This window comes from Taudactylus pleione, unplaced genomic scaffold (genome assembly GCF_031769625.1).
Source record: "Taudactylus pleione unplaced genomic scaffold, aTauple2 ptg000053l, whole genome shotgun sequence".
Lineage (NCBI taxonomy): Eukaryota > Metazoa > Chordata > Amphibia > Anura > Myobatrachidae > Taudactylus > Taudactylus pleione.
In genome coordinates, this window is record NW_028284455.1 from 26,415,138 (window position 1) to 26,435,160 (window position 20,023).

General features: G+C 41.9%; 1 protein-coding gene across 1 annotated transcript in view; it reads left to right on the plus strand.

The window, feature by feature from the left end:
* The first annotated feature begins 551 nt into the window (after positions 1 to 551).
* Positions 552 to 20,023, plus strand: part of TGFBR2 (transforming growth factor beta receptor 2) — a 74,500-nt gene continuing 55,028 nt past the window's right edge. The window contains exon 1 of the mRNA XM_088462764.1: positions 552 to 865. Within this exon, the coding sequence (XP_088318890.1) occupies positions 781 to 865 (85 nt within the window). The 5' untranslated portion in view covers positions 552 to 780. The remainder of the gene's footprint in view (positions 866 to 20,023) is intronic.

Genomic DNA, 20,023 nt, shown 5'->3' on the forward strand with positions numbered 1-20,023 from the left:
TATTACTTCATGAAATAAATGCAATCCCCTTCCACATACAGTATAACTGTACTGGGTGATTATCAGTATGACCACCCACTCACTATACCAAGCTTGAACTACATTGTTTAAATTCCTTACTCCAAGCATGTCTAAACACTTGTGCAGCAGCACTGTATAAACTACACAGCTCAATGACAAATTATCAATGCAATGTACCGCTTATTACCTGAACTTTATAAAGAAATATCTAATAGTGTCTTAATTAGTATAATTATTAAATAATCGGATTAGAAGCACAAGTAAACCATTAATTAATGCACACAACTGGTTACAATAAGTACAGACCATGTTGCTCTCACTATAAAAGAGTGCTGTGTACAGAAAGGAAAGACCCCTTAATTAGGGGATTAAACTATAAACAAAACGATAATATAAAACTTGCAATGGAAGTGGTTCCAGTGTGAGGCAAAGGGGCCGGCTTATGTCATATGACTGACAGCAACTGGGTGAGGTTTTTAAGAAAAAAAAAAAAAGTGAGAGAGAAGTAGAGAGGCCCAGCAGCAGCAGCACAGCTGTTTGTGAGGCTGGAGATTTCCTGTTTCCCCAGAACTTGCAGCTAGTAGTGAGTGACTCACAGAGGGTTCAGCAGCCAACGGTGCCCATAGGAATGCAGGGAGGGCTGCGAGCATTACAGCCCGAGCAGAGGGGGGACAGGGGGAAGGAGAACTAAGAAGCAGCCGGGGAAGAAACTTTCTGGATTACTTTTTTAAAGTTAAAATTTTATGAGAACTCCGCAAAATGGATTCTGTGGGCTTTGTGTGTCTCCTCACTGTGCTCTGGACTATGACACCCTCCAGTATTTATGCCACACTAGGGGCTGTGGGTAAGTTTCTACACGTTTATGATCTATTTATGTTTGTGTAGCACAAGATCTGCTCCGGAACTCATTGCTCTGTAGCATAGGAGCCAGCTCTGTGGGTGCAGTGGTAGGATCCCCATTAGTGCTGTCCGCAGTCATGTCTATGCGTAGTATCAGTCCTGTGGTGGGTGTAATGCAAGCACCCCCAATACTTGTGCTGCCCGTCTATGAGTGGTATTTTTTGTCTCCTATGGCGGATGTAATGTGAGCACTCTCAATAAGTTTAAAAAGTTGTGTCTCCTGGACTCCTGCCCCCTGCAGTGCTTCTATATGTGTAGTGAGAGTTGGGTGTCAGGTAATGTGACACTTGTGGACAGAGCGAAGAAGAGGCACCAAGGTGGGATAGCGCTAGTTTCTGGTTGCGTGTCTCCAATGTACTATTATAGACACACTTCTTATCTCATCTGCTTACTCATTTCACAAGTTTCTGTATTGTTCCCATATACTACGTTCTAGTGTGTTTGTGGTGATTCTAATATACTGTATCAAGCCATGTAAATAATCGGTTTATAAACTGTGTGTGTTCAGATGTCACCACTTCCAATATGTGTCCATTAAGAAAAGTTATGTATAGTATGGAACACACACTGCTGTAAATTATTATTTGGACAACTATTACCTATATTAAATGACTCTTGCTGCAGCCTTGTTTTTGTGTATGGTCTCAGAATTCCTGTGTGACATCTTATCATTCACCGTAGACTTGCCCATACTGTATATTGGCAAGTACTGTATATGATAATGCAGTATTCTACCCCAATACTACCAGTATTCCCGCAATACAACTTTATACTTTAATGCAGTTGATTGCAAAGTTTTACAAAAATTTATGGAAGAAAAACTTAACACATTTACACACTGATTTTGTCTGTTTTTTTTTTTTTTTTTACCCTGAACAGTCCCATCTATAGATTCCTGGATATAGGTTTTGTATGTTTAGAACAAAATTGTATAACTCTTGTATTGTAAAACTGCCTTTGAGCTGTGTCAGGAAGAAATCTTACATCCGTGTATATTTCCTGCAAACATTAAAGTTTGGTTAATGTACAAAGAGATCAGTAAATCTGTGTAAATATGTTTTTGTAGGTTACTCTATTAGCTATTTGCCTGCTAGATCCCTCAAAATCTTACAGGCTGTGAGTTCAACATACAGTTTTAGTAGGGAGTAAAATCCCTCAATTACTAAATTTAATTTAACCTTCGGTGAACTAGGTGGAGTACATTCATTTTACGCACGTATGCTCGCTGCACTAAACCGCCATCGCTACGCAATCAGGCAACATCGCAAATCCAGCTACACAAAACTCCAACTTGCATGCTGTATTTTTTAAAAAGTTAGGAGTTTAAATCTTGCTGGGGTATGTCACACCCCACCTAGTTTGCCGAAGGTTAATAAGTGCGCACTCACATGCATACGCCTGGAGGTGTGGATTTTCAGTGGTGAGGGGCTCTTGGCCTTTCAGTAAAGTAATTCAGGTTTAGGATACTTGGATATACTTAGTATAATGCCTATAGAAGATTAATGCTACTGAATAAGAATTATTGGTATTGTACTTAAATTTGATAACTTCTACAGATTGTAAAATGTAGGTATTGTGGTCAAAAGGTACAATTTTATATACTTACATTGGTATTTATATCACCTGCTGATAGCACATATATTAAAGTAACTGGAATTTGACTTTTTAGCATTCACCCATGTTTTGTTATTTGGTTGGAGAGCTTTCGTTATATCTAAAATTCACACCAGTGCGTGGCCTAGTCATTCTGCTACATGAGGGGCAAGTGAAATTGTGCCGTTTTCATCCTGTACACAAGCTTCACTAATACCGCTTTTACACCAAAGTGCCGGGTCTGATCTGGGTTGGAACAGAGGGCCTGATTCAGAGCCGGACGCTCTGACAAGAGCGCTCGCTGTGAATCAGGGCCGTCCTACCTATTATTGGAGCGGCCTCCTGGCTGCTCGCATAGCTGTTGGTGACTACCCACCGCTTATCTGAGCTGCCAAAAAGATGGTCGCGATGGTCAAGACCATCGCGACCATCGGGCTTGCGACGAGACCCTTGCGGTAGGGTCTCGTCTGCCGCAATCCCGGAGTGCTTTTGGCTTTATCTGAGCCAAAAGCACCCCCACTGACATCACTAGTGATGTCAGTGGGGCCGGCCCCAGATGGTAGGCGTTCCCATGGGAACACCTCCCGTCTGGGCAGCCACGCCCCCAGCACGCCCACCAAAGGGGGCGTGCTGTCAATCACCATCGACAGCATGCCCCCTTTGGTGCGAGACTATTCGGGTCATGCGCATGACGGAGCTCCCTCCATCATGCGCATTAGGGCAACATCAACCCGCTTGCGAGTGCTTACGTGCATCAACCCGGGATTTTTATGTCTGTGTAAAAGGGGTATAAAAAAACATTTGCTATGACTAATTTAGACTATAAAATGCAAATATTGCTGTTTTAATGATCAGATTTAAGGATAAGGCTGAGGTACTGTAACATACGTAGGAAATAAAAATACCAGTCATTTGATTCTCTAATTATTATGGCTGAAAAACCCGCTTTCTGAGCGAACCGCCCCAGATTGGTGAGCACATACTATTTTTATGTGTTACAATAGAAATGTCTTGTGTACAATTATTTCTGTATATAAATTTAAGTTGCACACATCAAAAACCTAAATGCCATACCAACCACTATGCATCGCATACCGTAATGTGCCAGAATGCATCACATTTCACACCACAGACAAATGGTCCGGCGACTTCTCTGTCATAGGAGGGATTTTTCTTTAGCCAAAAGAACAATGGTAGTACAAAATTGTCATAAATGTATTATTTTTTAAGAATTAATTCCAGATGTACAGTAGGTTGGAAATTAGTAGAAATATCTAAAGCTGGGTACACACCTATGCAATTGTCAGACCTTTTTCTTAATTTGCCGACCCATTCATGCGACACTGTACAGTATCTTAGAGTGTGTGTGCACCTTCCATCACGTTTTATCAGAAGAAAACTGGTCTCATCGAAAGATTAGGTTTTGTGTGCAGTATAATTCAATACCAATTGATGGTACAATACAGGACAAAAAGTGTAGTGTGTACGCACTGCCGACTGTTCTGTCTGATGCCTCTGCCCATACATCTCCACCAGCAGCGCTGCCTTTGTGTCTTTTCAGCAGATATTTTAGACAAATGGGGTATGAAGAGCGCAAGTTCGATTCTATAGGCACTTATTGGCACTGTGATCAGGACTTCTGAACTTAAGTAAAATCGAAAGAAAAATTGCAACAAATTGTGATTTGTACAAGTATGTACCCAGCTTAAGTCACAAGTATAAAGTATCTGCAATTCTCAAATAACTACATTTTTTCCTCCAATTGTTCATGGCTCAATTTTCGTAAATGCCCCTGTAGTTTATATTGCAAAAAAAATGGGATCATGTTTTGTTATTCTTGACAGGTAATACCGCTAAAGCTGGACATGCACTGGCTGATAGCTGCTTGGTTTGACCGTTAGGTAGCCAGATCTGTCCGTTCCAGATGCTCAACCTGAGCGCAGTCTACCCTTTAACATTTAGCTGTAAACGGCTGTGTCCGGATGGAACTACTGTACTGTACTTTAGTGCAGTAGTATCCTCATCAGGTCGCATCTACAGTACTATCCATTTCAACAACTTCTGGCTTCCCATAAGATTTAGATTGGGATTGGCAGTCTTTTTGTGCCAGACAGGTATAAAATGGCCATATTGGCTATGCAAATGACAGGATTTAGGCACATTAAAGAGTTACAGGATTTACCCCTGTTGCTGCAGACCACAGATTCTCAAACTCCATCCTCAGGACCCAAACAGTTCATGTTTTCCAGGTCTCCTCACAGAATCACAAGTGAAATAATTAGCTCCACGTGTGGATCTTTTAAAATGTGTCAGTGACTAATTAATGCACCTGTGCACCTGCTAGGTGACCTGGAAAATGTGAGCTGTGTGGGGTCCTAAGGACCGAGTTTGAGAAACTCTGCTGTAGACAGATGCAGATGGAATCTCCTGAGGTGTGGTCTGAAGAGGTTTGTCTGTATTTGCATGTCAACTGAGAGTATACACCTGGTCGACTGACGACCAATTCTTTAAGTAAACACACCAATCGGACGCTCATTAAAATGCCCACCCAGTTGTGATGTCATTGTTGACAGTTTCTGCACCAGGGGATCGGTTGCCCATACACACCAGTGGATGCGCACGATATGGGTGTGATACGGCATGCGTCGGGATGGCGCCATTCAAAAGACGACAATTTTCTGCAAGGGCATCTCTCTTGCTGTGTGATATTCTGGTGTCATGGTTTATTACATGTGATCAAAAGATCATCCAGATCCTTGGATACTAGTTCCTTAAAATATTTACTGCTGGGGATATGTTATCCTGGGGAAAGAAAGATGATCTTTTCTTACATTTGGGTCTTGCTGGACTCTCCAATGTCATCACATTCTGAGTCATGGGAATCGTTTCCCCAGATAATTCTTCTAGAATGCCCAAGGCTTCTAGATCCTGTTCAGTATCTATATGTGTTACATTGGATGTAGTCCCATCTGGGATAGCATCATCCAAAGTTGCAATATTGGCATCATTGGTGAAACATTTTTTGAGGAGTAATTTTCTCCCAAATAGTTGGCGATCCTTTTCCCATGCAAATCTGTTAAAGCTAGTTGTTTGTTTTTCTTTAGTTATTCATTTCATGTCACGGCAATAACACCATGCATATGTTTGTACACCTAGGATGCATTATGTCCTAGTAATTATTGTACCTACTAGGTTGTTTAATTTCTAAATGTATTAAGCACTACTGGTTTACTAGTGTGAAGTTACACAATATAACATGTGAATAAGGTGCTTTTTACTGGATACGATAGTCCAATATACTTCCATTAGGTATACCTAATAGCATTTGCATCTGTCTCTGACCTTAGAGATTGTGTTACTACTTTGTCTTTCACGTAAATTATGTCACCTTTTAGTTGCTACATATACATCTTGTAGATGTTTGTACACCCAGGATGCAATTCGTCTGAGTGGCTATTTGCATCTACTAGGTTGTTGAAATTTTGATGAATTCAACACCAGACCCAGATTATTCTTCTTAATTTCACTTGATCTATATTCTCCATGCGGTTTTCATACCAGCCTATTAATTTTCTCTTTATTTTGTACTATGCTATTAGGCAAGACAAAAGATTGTAGAGATTAGGGCTTATGAAGGAAACCTCATTTGACTGTTGTTTCAAGGGATGAGTGCTTCGCCAGATCTCTCACTTTTTCTCCTCTACAATTAGTAAGAGAATAAGAAGCAGAGTCTGCCAGCAACTATTACCACTCCCGACTTTCACTGCATATCTATATTTCTCTGAGTGACATTCTAGCTTAAGTACAACTGTTTCCTTCCTTAACTGTTCTATACTCTCCCTGAGGTTTTCATACCAGCCTATTAGTCCTCTCATTACTTTGTCCAATACCACAGGGAAAGACAAATAACAGCAGAGATTAGGGCTTATGAAGGGAACCCCAGTTGACTGTTTCCAGGGATGAATGCTATGTCAGATCTCTCACTTTCTCTCCTCTACTACTAGTAAGAGAATAAGAAGCAGAGTCTGTCAGCAACCTAATATCACTCCCGACATTTTCTTTACACCTATTTCTCTTGGGTAGGGATGTTTGCATTAATGCTTTAGTGTACTATAGAGCCTATATTATCCTGGTGTTTTTATATTTTATATGTTGTATGTTGTTACTGTGTGTTATGTTTATAAATACTTTCGTCTGACTTTATCTACGGTGGGTATAACCCAGATTTTTGAATACTGGTGTATTCACCATACACGGCTTTACACTTTATGCTGTGTTTTCTGTGTCCATTTCCTATATATGTCTGTTACAATTCCTTTAATTTTTTGACTTATTAAAAGTTAGGTTTTATTATCTTCTTCAGATCCCACGTAAGAGTGCACCATTACAGAGTACTTTCGTTTGCTTCCCTCCCTGTTGGTGTCTGAACCTAACCCTCCCCCCTTAGTGCCTAAACCTAACCCCCCCCTGGTGGTGCCTAACCTTAACGTCCCATACCCGACCACCCGTGGTGCCTAAACCTACCCCCACCCCCCCAGGGCCTAATGCTAACCCCCCCATGGTGCCTAAACCTATACAACTCCCCGGTGTACAACTATACTTGCCCGCTGTACCATCGTTCGGGATGGCGGTCGTCTGGATTTAGATGTCGGTATCTCATACCACGTCTGGGTTCTGGCGCCGATCTTTAGAAGTACTTTAGGATTTAGGCATTGAGATTTTGATGGCTGGCATTCCAAACGTCAGGAAAATGAACTACTTCCCCACAATATACTGTATCTGCAAGATATCTCGCATCTGCCGTACTGCAAGGCCGATATGATGTTGATCACAGATATATCGTGTGTACACACAAACCGATGTACTGAGTGATATATATCATACAGTGTGTACTCGGCATAACATAACCACATCTGCTCAGAAAAGTCCAAATTCTTCTCTGCTGTAAAAATAAATATTTATTACTGTTTAGATGGCATTCAGCAGACTGAAGAAATAGTGGTCTGTGTATAATAACATTGTCCTGTTAGAAATACAAAATAAATTTTACTAGTGGTTAAATGAACCGTTAAATGTTTTTTTTATGTCTAAGAATTTGCATATGGGGAAATTACTAGCGCTCAATTTGTAATATTCTGCATTTCGGTTAAGTGTAGAGATTACTCGCAAAAATTATATATCTGTATTTTATAGCTTGTGGGAACTAGTTTTAAAGAATGTTTGGTGATTAGGACTTGTGCAGACCTCTCCTATAATAATATGCTCTCTGTCTGCATTGTGGCTATTGTGTGCTCAGCTCTTTAAAAGTACAGGTTGTTTTGGGGATCATTGATCCTTGAATCACTAGCGCTTCCTCATTACCATTTTAATGCACATCAGGGCAGGAAAATGTACATTTAGAAATCCTGAAGCATTGGTAATTAATACATCTTGAGGATTGTAAACTCATTTGGGCAGGGGTGTCGTTACCTTCTGTTTCATGTCATTGCATTTTTTATTTTAGTTGCATGGAGATCACTCATTGTGCAGTACTGAGTGCAATGGTGGTACTTTATAAGTTAAATTATAATAATAATAACAGATGTGAATGGGGAGGTCACAGGATACAATAAGCCTGATGTTTCCAAAAACATGTTAACACATGCTGTAACTCTTTAGGCAATGTAACTTATGTAAGATAGCTGTTCTGGGTCTTTTAAGGTCCAGTGTTTCATCCCAGCAGCAAAACACCCAGGAAGTGGCTCTTGCAGCACAGCACACGGCACACAAAGTGTGACCAGAAAGTAACTTGGTGTTGACAAGGTCACTTTATCCCTAGGTTCCTCCCAGGTCACTAAACTTCTTAAACTGTACTGGGAATTAGCTAATACACAGTAAAACTAGCCATTGTTGGATATTTAAAAGTACATGTCTACATGTTTTAATTTACATTCCTAGTTAATATTAAAGATATGATTTATAAGCATTGTTGTTCAGCGTAAGGCTAAAGAAATGCCTAGGGTGCCAAGAAACCTTGCACCGGACCTGGACATATTTATGCAGCAGTTTCAGGAACTTACTAGCACCACACACAGTCAGGTGCATAAATATTGGGACATTGACAGAATTTTCATATTTTGGCCTCTATTCACCACCACAATGGCTTTGAAATGAAACAAACAAGATGTGCTTTAACTGCAGACTTTCAGATTTAATTTGAGGGTAATTACATCCAAATCAGGTGAACGGTGTAGGAATTACAACGGTTTCTATATGTGCCTCCCACTTTTTAAGGGGCCAAAAGCCATAGACATTGCAGCTCTCAACCTCGATCTGTGTAAATATCGCCATTGTGTCAGTCTCTAAATCAGGCCCTACGTACATACCTTCCAGCATTTAAACATACAAATTGGTGACCAACAACTCAACAACAATCCATCTCAGTCCACTCAAACTCCACCTGACACACCCAGAAATGCCCAGTTTTAGGAAAAATGCGTCCCCTTTCAAGCTCTGAAAACAGGACTGCCTGATCTATCCTGCATGTTTTAAGTATTTTTTGTTTTTATTTTATAAAAGGTTGCAAAATAACAGGCATCCACCTCTCAATGGCAGGCCCTTTAATTTACAGGACAAATTATTTTTCTGCTTCCCAGTAATGTGGAAGAACCCTTTTATGAATGCAGGTTGCCCTGCTCTCCCTTTCATACTATAATTCATTTGCTGCCATCCCCATCCACTTCTGACCTCATACAGAAGCAGCGTGTAGAACATTTATCACATGTCATACTGATGCTCGGTATCACTGATTGGCTCAGAGCATGATCCTCTGGTTATGTCATTAATGTCAACAATAGATGTGTTTCTGACGTACATAAGCTGCATTGTAGAGTAACACACATGCAAGCAGATATGTCATCTGGTCTTGATCCACCTGAAATCCATTTGAACATACTCATAGGTTTCTCAATGCAAACGGCATTTCTTATGCTCAGACAACATCGCACGTTGTACAGTGTATTATATTTCAGCACCAGGTAAAAGCTATGAAATTTTAATTTACAAAAAATTGTGGCATTCCTTTTTAGGAAGTTAATTTGCTAAACCATTTTTTTTTTTTTATAGCGGGTTTTGCCATGAGATCTAAAGCAACAATTTTTTTAACTGCCTTTTTAAAAAAAAAAAAAAAATCTAATGATGATGATTGCCTCTTTTAAACCTGCAACAAAACAGAAAATTGTCAGTTTATAAAACGCTGTTTTGTAGATAAACCCCAAAATGTAATCGTGATCTATATGGAGAGTGCAGATCGACTGTCAAACAATTAGTAAATGGCATTTTTTGGTTTTATAATCCCTCTTATTCTAGGTCACTTTCCTTATAGAGACCAAGAGACTTGCTTTTATAGCTTGGAACAATAGGGATTAGTCTAAGGTCACCTCTCCTGAAAGAGTCTATTAGCAACTGTGTTAAATAATCATTCAGTCTTTTAATCTTTAGTCATGGGTGAGCTGGAAAAAGAAGTAGTTTGATGTTTGTAATACTTGATTTGTTGCTTACAAAAATAAAGTAACCATTTTTAATGCCAAATTTGCTGTATAAACAGGACAATTATTTACAAAGAGATAAATGGTTATTTTGTAAGATTATTATTATTTTTTTAACACGTCTTGCTTTCACTTCTTAAAAAAAAAAAAACCTCAAAATACGAACATTATGTATGTGAATATATGTTTTGTGCTTGTTTATGGCACTTCAATGTGGACTGATAACTGGAGGTATTCTTCAGAACAATGATCTGTCCTTTTTTGCCAAAGAAATGTGCACAGGTAGATAACAATATTCATCTTTAGATTTATGCCAGTGCCATGAATTTCCTAGACTTGTGACCGCATTTAATTGTATCGTGTTAGCCTAGGCACAGGATATATCCATCAGCAACCGAAAAGGAAGATTTCAAGGCATATCAATGTGCATAATAAGTCCTCTGTATAGATCATATGTCATCATTTCTTTAGACAAATGTAAAATATATAATTACGATATTTATTTTTTATTGGTATGACATTATGCCTCTTGATAAATAAGTCCTTGTGTGATAAATTGAGCAATACTTCCTGCCAGTGCATTAAGGAACAATCTTGAATAAAAGATTACAGTGCTGTTTCATTCAGGGTCAAATAGGACAATTGCCTGAGGCCCAAGATTCTCAAAGAATCTCAGTTTTATTAAGAGTAGATGTTTTATATAACATTAAATTGCCTCAGACTTGATACTTCAAATACTGTACTTTTCGAAGCAACTGAAAGTCATATTGTGTAGACTTAAAGGGGAAATTCTCTTACAGACATTTTGCTCTTATACGATTATATTACACAGTATATTAGAGGAACTGGCCTCCCAGAATATTGTTACTCAGACATTGCTCCAGTCTTGATTGCATGTGACTTTTTGAAAAAACAAACAGACCCCAAGAGTGCATTACTTGTAATTATTAAGATGTGACGCACGACATGTTGTACATATAAACGACTTTGACAGGAGTCTGCAAGATGGGCAGCAGTCCCTGGTGTGCGGCAGTGGTCGGCATGGTGATGTCAGTGAGTTTCCATCTGTAGTTGCAGTGACATCGGTGTGTGAAGTGGAAACCAACTCCTAAATCGGTGAGCACGCAAAACAAAAGATGGCAAAATTAACACCCATTCTTAGAGCAGTGGTATATCTAGGTTTTCAAGTGAGAGAGCAAAGGTTAAAGTAGGTGCCAACTGTATAGCAATTTAGGTAACATGTATAGCAATATGTGCCGATGAAATACAAAAATACTCATTCAATCATGTCTGTGCTGTGCAGTTTGATATGGCCAAAGTATACCAGGTAGCCAGTCTGAGATCGTGGGGCTTAGATTGCCATAGTAAAGACAGGGTACTAGCTAATGGCAAAATCCCTCAAAGATTAATATAGGCCTAAGCCACATCTACAGTCACAAGAAGAGCTGCCACCGTGCGGGACCCAGACCAACCTGAAACTGCTGTACTAAGGGATTCAGGATGAAAGCGTTCAAAATTCTGATCAACAAAAAGGTGACAAGGAGGCTAAGGAGTATATTTACTAGTGCAGGTTTTTAGAAGTGGAGTTGTTGCCAATACCAACCAATTAGATTCTACGTATCACTTATCTAACACCTTCTAGAAGATAATTGCTAGAATCTGATTGGTTTCCATGGGCAACAACTCCACTTCTAAAAACCTGCGCTTTAGTAAATATACCCCAAAGATTTAGAAATGGCCATTTGCTCAAAAATGCTGTAAAATGGATGAAACCTATCAACTGGAATTAACCAATTTATGTGAATGATTGTTTTCGTCTGTTTTCCAGTGTTAGTGTGGCTAGCTTAATAAAGCACTCTAGGATCTAACATGATTTAAAATATAATAATTCCGTTGGTTGTGGTAATATATGCCAACAGTCATAATGTCGACAGTGGTGAAATTTCGACATCATATCCTTTAGTGGCCCAGAGATTGCTTACCTGCTCCCATTGGCTGCAGCAGCGTATTCCCAGCAGTCATGGGACCGTCCCTTCCAGGTCAGACCTCCAGCATTCAGGTATTTATCTGCTATCCCTAACCCTCCCTCTAGAGCCTAATCCTAACCTCCCCCTGCAACCTCTCGCCCTACCCCCCTGCAGCCTAACCCTCCCTCTAGTACATAACCTCCCCCCTGCAGCCTCTCACCCTACCCCCCCCCCTGCAGCCTAACCCTCCCTCTAGTACATAACTCTCCCTCTAGTACCTAACCCTAACCTCGCCCCCTTGCAGATAACCCACCAGCCACAGCCTAACCCTAACATTGACATTTCACATGCCGACATTGTGAGCATATCGACGCGTTACCTGTCAACATTTTTACAATACAAATATGGACCCAAATGGGTGTTCACCCGGTGCTCACTCGGGTGTTACTATGCTCAATGGGCGGGCAGCAAAGTTCTAAAGTGATAACCCCTTGTTTCTCACTTGGATTATAGTTGTATGTGGTAGCATACAATATAGACCTGCGCCTGTGATAGATCAATTTAGGTCAAGTGACTGCAAACCGTAAATACAACTAAGTGTGGCTAGTGAGGGAGATGAGAGTGAGGCATAAACTAAATAATAAAGAAGTAGATGTCACAGATAATAGTGTTTGATCTAATTTATTAATGTTATTGACACAGCTTGGTTAGGATGTGGAATTTTGCAAATGTGCAATGCAGCAATGATTCCCTAAAAGGGGGCACATATTAGTCAGATGGTTACAGCAAGTGTGCTGTACACTAGTCAGTAAAAAGTGATTGGAGAGAGGGATGTTAGGGTAGGAAGGCTGTGTAAGGGCAGGCGTCCCTGACCCTTACAGAGTCACAAGTCTGGGGTGGGTAAATGATAGTCAAAGGCGAGAGTATGTTGGTTCTGGTGAGGCCTCACCTGTCTTTAGGGTCCTGTAGCTGCGTCTTCTTTTTGGTGGTGGTCCGGACCAGGGGTGTATCTAGTGATCCAAGCGCCCCTGGCAATGTAATGGACGGGCGCCCCCCACCCCCCCTATGCAGTGCCCCAAATAGTAATCCCCCTATGCTGCATTGTAGTAGCCCTCCCTATACAGTGTCCCCAGTAGTAGCCCCCCCATACAGTGCCCCCCAGTAGTAGTCTTCCCCCCCCCCCCCTATACTGTGCCCCCACTGGTGGCCACTCCTATACAGTGCTCCCAGTAGTGGCCACCCCCATAAATTTCCCCCAGTAGTGGCCACTCCTATACAGTGCCTCCCCTGTAACGGGCACCCCCCCATAAAGTGCCCCCAGTAGCTGCCACCACCTATTTCAGTGCCCCCCCCCTTAGTGCCAGGCTTACACACAAACACACACACAAAGAACAAAAAAAAAATTCAACTTTCCTGATCCCCGCTCCTGACGCAACCGCCGCTGTCTGCTCTGAGTCCCGGCCGCTCTTCTCCTGCATGGGAGAGACGTCTCTCCCATCACATGCTGCGGGGGGGAGCCGGCACATGGAGCTCATTAGTGAGCTCCAGCCGGCTCCCTCCGTGGACGACGCAGCAGCAAATGAGTCTGTCTGACTCTCATTAGCTGGCTGCTATTACAAACACACAGCTGCCGCTATCACTGCGCTCTGCCCTACACTTGTGGGGCCGGGGGACTTGTCCACCCCTTGGCTACTGGTGGCACTGCCGGACGGCGCCCCCCCCCCTTTGGTCAGCACCCCTGGCGAGTGCCATCCTGGCCAATGGGTAGATACGCCCCTGGTCCGGACCTCAGTGTCGGTGAGCGTGCGCCTGCGCTAGTGCCGGTGGCCCTCTGCGGTGTGTACTTGACCTAGGCTACTATCGGCTACACGGCATCAAGAGATGTCGTGAACCAGATAGGACCCGGCTCCGGTGGTCCCGCTAGTGAGAACACCGGCGTGTAGGCGCCGTGCTGCTTCCAGCTCTGCGCCATCGACAGATCCCGCGAGCCTGAAGGACCCTGGCTCTGGAGCTGACTGCGCACTCAACTCACCCGTTGGTGAGGAGACTTCCTTCTGAAGATGTCCTGTTAAGATGTGGTTGTGCAAACCGGTGTCCTTCTATGCGTCTCAGCTGTCTGGCCTTCCTGAGGGAGAAATGATGGGCACCATCTTGGGAATGGGCAGATATAAATAGTGCAGGGGTGATGTCATCAATAGGTGTCTATCATCATGGGCGCTGCGAGGGGGGGGGGGGGAAGTGGGTACAGTTTGCCCGAGCTTGCTAGAGGGGCCCGGCGGGGGCCCGGGTCCAGAAGCGCTCCCCCCTCCCACACAGCAGCTCAGCACACAGCTTGTGCTGGGCTGCAGTGTGTGACTGCTCACGGCTGCTGCAGCAGCAGCAGCCGGAGCAGTCTCCTATTGCTGTGGGGGAGAACGATCACACTCATCGCGCCCCCCCCCCCCTGCTTAGCACTGGGCTGGGGGGCTTACAGTGCCCCCCTCCACGGCGCTGATAAAGTGATGGTTATTTATTTTTTCAAGGGGATGTGGCCACGCCTCACGTGGTTAGGCCACGCCCCCTCCATTACCCGGGCCCAGCCTGGCTCTCAACGGCCCTGTCTACCACTAATCCTCTCTCATTGTTGGTAGGGGCGTGTCCTGTGCCTAGAACTGGCAAGCAAGTTTGGGCAAAGGAATATACTGTATGAATAAACGAATGTGTGTGTATATATAATACATCTCTCCATCACTTTTTACTGATTAGTGTACAGCACACTTGCTGTAACCATCTGCATAATACGTGCCCCCTATTAGGGAATCATTGCTGCATTGCACATTTGCAAAATTCCACATCCTAACCAAGCTGTGTTAGTAACATTAATAAATTAGATCAAACACTATTTTCTCTGACTTCTACTTCTTTATTATTTAGTTTATGCCTCACTCTCATCTCCCTCACTATCCACACTTGTATTTACGGTTTGCAGTTACTTGACCTACATTGATCTATCACAGGCGCAGGTCTATATTCTATGCTACCACATACAACTACGTAACATTTTTACAATGTCGACATAACTGTCAGCATTGTGGTTTACACATTGATTGTCGATATTGTCATTGGCAACCTTATGACTGCATCCTATTTCATTATATGCCTCTACCTTTTATAATGTCCCTCTCTCTCTTTAAATCCAGTTTAGTTTTAAAATCTGATGTTGTTCTAAAGAGGAAGTATTGTGCTTACCCTTTCTGACACAAGCTAGCAGCGTGGCTGATCTCTGCATCCTGCAGACAGACCAGACAACCACTGATTGCACACAAACATGGCTGTCAGAGCATACATAGGAATTACTCATTGCAGAGTAGTAGCTACAGATATGTCCTCCTACACTATTGCTCCAGTCACACCAAACCGCCTTCTCTGTGCATCAGATCTCGTGCGACTCTGCTTGTGCCGAGTGTCTTTATTGCATATTTTTTTTCACTCAAAAATGCATGTTGGGGGCAGATTCAATTAGCCGTGAAAAGTGCAATGTTTTCCCCTCATTCGCGTGTTTTGAAGCAACGTTTGCTTACTCATTGCGCGCACACACTTTTCGCCCTATTCAATTATAAAACAGGCGAAAATGCATATTTGTGAATGCAGCGACTGGCGAAAAGGTCAGGTTTTTTGGGGGGAAATCAGTCTGTACCCTCAATAAAGCCTAAAGCTGGCCACACACTAGGCCAACTTACATCCAACTAGTTGGTTGGAATGAAAATCTGGTGAGGGATGAAAGCAAATGACAATCAGCAATTTGCTCCCAAACGCCGGAAAATGAACAAATTGTTTAGATCAAACATTTAACAAACTTGTCCGACGACCATTTTCATTGTTTTCTGGCATTTAGGAGCAAATTGCTGATCATCAGTTACTACCATACATTACCAGATTTTCATTCCAACCAATCAACTAGTTGGATGAAAGTTGGTCTAGTGTGTGGCCAGCTTAACTCACCTGGGGAATCAACATAGAAGTGTATTAATAAAAATAATTAGGGTACTTAAATTGAGTCAAAGGGCTGTTATATGCATATTTGCATCAGTGTGGAAGAATGATGGAAAGCATTTTTCTTGGGGGGGGGGGGATCATTGCTGTAGTTAAACTGGGGGTACAGCAAAATGGGTACTTTGTATATTTTGGTGTCCTATAAAGTGCAGAATTAAAAAAAAAATTCTGCAGCCACCTGCAATCCTAAAAACACCAGCCCTATCCGTACAGCACCCCAAAATACCTGTCCCAGTACTTTAGACCTATTTTCCAACACTTGTCATTTTTGGGGCGAAAATGTTATGTCTTTGCACTTCTCTTCTCCTAACTTTTGGGGGAGAAACTTTCGCCTGTTTTTGCCTAGGTGCAAACATCCTGGAATTGAATAGGGCGATGCTGTGGAAACAAGCGGAAAGCGTGCAAAATATTTTTGCCGATCGCGGCTTTTCGCCTCTAATTGAATACGGGCCTTAGTCACGATGCGACAAAACTGCTTCATGAGACTGCACGGACTCATTTGATATGCGACTGAGCCTGAACCTGTATTCGAAGTGCTACGATGCAGCAGCCGCGGCCTTTTTCCACGCCAAGTTCCATTTGTGCTTCATATACAGTACAGTGTCAAACTCATATCAAATTAATCCGTGATTAATTTGCAAAGCGGTTTGTCGCATCCAATGGCTGAGAAGCATTTTTGGCTGAAAAAGATGCTACTCTGCTTGGTGGGGCTCACTTGCACTAGGGATGTGCAGGCTCGGATAGATTCGAGTTTGCACGTTGAGTTCGGATTTTTCCCTCCAAAAAAACGGAACTCAGAAGCATGGACGAACATCATTCCTGGTCCAGGAATGATGATGTTCGTCCATGCAAGATGACATTTTGCCTTTTTCTGAGTTCCGTTTTTTTGGAGGGAAAAATCCAAACTCAACGTGCAAACTCGAACCTATCCGAGCCTGCACATCCCTAACTTGCACCAGGCGTCTCATGTCTCATGGCGTATTGAAGTCAGGTGTATGAGGACATACCTGTAGATATTGTTGCGAGGTAGAACTTGCATTATGCAGTGATTGTTTCTGGGTAATTAACTGTAGATCCAAATACATTTCCTGTCTTTCATCTATTCATGCCTATTCTTTCCCCATTCACAACTCTTCCAGTGACACTGAAGTAAAATGATCTGACCGCCTTTGGCTGCTCTCTTCATGTGCTGCTTACATCACCTGGCTGCTCTGAGATTGGGTAGTAAGAATGCTGGAATGATGTCACCGGTACTGGAACAAAGAGCAGTGAGCAGATCAATGTTGTCAGATTATTTTACCTTCCAATTTCTACAACATTGTAGAGCTGGGAAAGGCTGGAAGATTTACTAGTGTGTTTTCTTTGCAGAGTCTGGGTAATGCACATATTACCTGCTGGATCCTATACTGCATATTTATCTATTTACATGTTACTGATTGTTGCATGTGTTCTGGACACTTAGAGGTCTATTTACTAAACTGTGTTAGGAGATAAAGTGAACGGAGATAAGGAGCCAGCCAATCAGCTCCTAACTGTCATTTTTGAAACACAGCCTGAGATGGCAGTTGAGAGCTGATTGGCTGGTACCTTATCTCCATTCACTCTGTCTCCTAACACAGCTTAGTAAATAGACCCCTTAGGAGGGAATTCCGTTACCTGCAGTAATTACCGAGGGTAACAAGGGGAGGTAACCTTGGGCTTTAACACCCGGGGCTGTTCAGTTAGCCTACCGCATTCACCTTAACGCAAGTCAACCACATGTGTTAACTGTGCGTTTACACCCAATAACCCGTGTTAACAACAGGGATTTCTTTTCAGGTCTCAGAAGACCTGAAATTAAATTCCTGATAAGCAAGGCTAATTGTATATGGGCTGGCAATCAATTAGCACCCCTTCAATTAACGGGGCTAATTGAATTCTTCCCATGGCAGCACAGGGAGGAAGTTTCAGTCATGAGGGTTTGTGCAAACCAGATAATGTTATCCTCCTTGTTTCTTGGTTTTGGGGACACTGGTCTAACAGGTGCTAGGATATCCATGTGTATTTAATAAACATGTGGCTTAATTATTACTGTACCTCAGGCAGCAAGCAGAGATATCCCTACTGTCTGGTCTGTCAGTGGGCCATGAGGGCCTGGTTTGGGAAACACTGACTTGAACTATAAACACATTATGTATCAGTATGTAGAACTTTTGCACAAGAGCTCAAATGAATGAAGAGTATTAAGAGTAAAGGGAAGATCAAGGTGTAGTTTTGGGGCTCAAAATAAATGCATTTGTGGATTGAATCTAAAAGTTTTCATGTTTGCATATATGACTGCAGTTCCTGACAGCTGCACAAACTGACATGCTGTACTAACATGTAATTACTGATTTACAAATGGCAGACACCTCCCCTTAGTTATTTTTACAGAGCAATGATTAAGCAGTATATGAAGAATGTGTCTCTTCTGTCCAAAACTCTTTAACTGCTTTATCTCAAATAAAATGTTGCCCTAGGCCACAGTATTGTTCTGCTTTTTTTCATCCTTCCCAGAAACAGAGGTGTCAATCATACCTGGGTCTAATTCTTGTTTTGTGAAATGCACTAAAATTCCAAAATATCACCTATTGGCGACATGACTTAAAAATAAACAAAAAGGTTAATAATAGTTGTTAAGACTCATATAAAACACCAGCACAGTCTGTAGCAATATACACTTGAATTAGAGATGTGTCCGCATATAACTAGCCTTAATACGCCATGCGGTGCGAGACGTTTGCTGCAAGTGAGCAGGGCGGAGTGGGGTAGTGTAGCACCTTTATTTACATTTGCGTCTTATTAGCACCGCAGACGCAGCAACTCAGTCTGTACCAGATACACTGGGCTGTGACTTTAACCGCACAGGAAGTAGTTTTAAATATGTACAAAGTTCCATATGAAGCACAATGAAACTTTGGTGTGAAATAAAGTCACACAGATGTACTGTACATGTTTTGCATTCAAAATTAATCCGTGCACCCTCGTTAAGCAGTTTTATTGCATTGCGGCTAAGGCGCATATTTGAGCGCAAAAGAAACTTGGTGCAAGTAGAGTCTCACAGGACCTGGTGTCCCGAGAAGGGCTGTTTGGTATGACAGCGGCAATAGTTTATCAGGACACAGCTGTATGGAGCTATGAGAAATAAAAGTTAGAAAATAGCTTAAAGTTGCATATGCTAATCTCAGAGACATTAGTCTACAGAAGGCATCCATTTTGCTTACATTCATAACCACATACACTGGAAGCACTATATCAAAACTATAAATGAATGAAACCCTTCATAGATCTGTGTGTGGAATTGTACATCTCCCTCTGTGTCTTGACAGCTGATCTTTCATTTGGAAATAGCATTCTAAACTTACAGTAGTTTATTGTCAAATGTTAAATTGATTGTTTGAATTAAGGATATTCTTCAAATTACGTTAATATTCAGTACCATTATTCTTGATTTCCATGTGATTAAAACTTTATTTTTTTATCCATTATTTGTAAGTAGAGCTACTGTATGTAATTTTTTTTTTATAGCATCTGAAAATTCTTTATATATTTAAAAAGCATTTTCGTTTTAGAGATGTCACTAGAAGACCTGTCACACAAAGATACAATGTATGTTTGTGTATTTAGCATGTAACTATCATACATCTGGCAAACAGCAGTCTCCCACAGTAGATCTGTGCTTTATTTTGTTGCCACTAAGAGTAACACAGCGTAGAACTAAACCAACTCATTGTTACTGACAGTACAATATATGGGTCTATGTACTAAGCCTTGGAGAGAGAGAAAGTACCAACCAGTCAGCTCCTAATGCCACGTAGCCACTAAACTATTCGCTCCATGAGCGATATCGTTTAGTGTGTCCCCGGCAGTGGTATGCTCAACATTATCATTAACGATATCGTTCAGTGCCGGCACCCTCCCTCATCCCCGAACCTGCAGGTTGGACAGCAGGTTCGGGCGATGAGT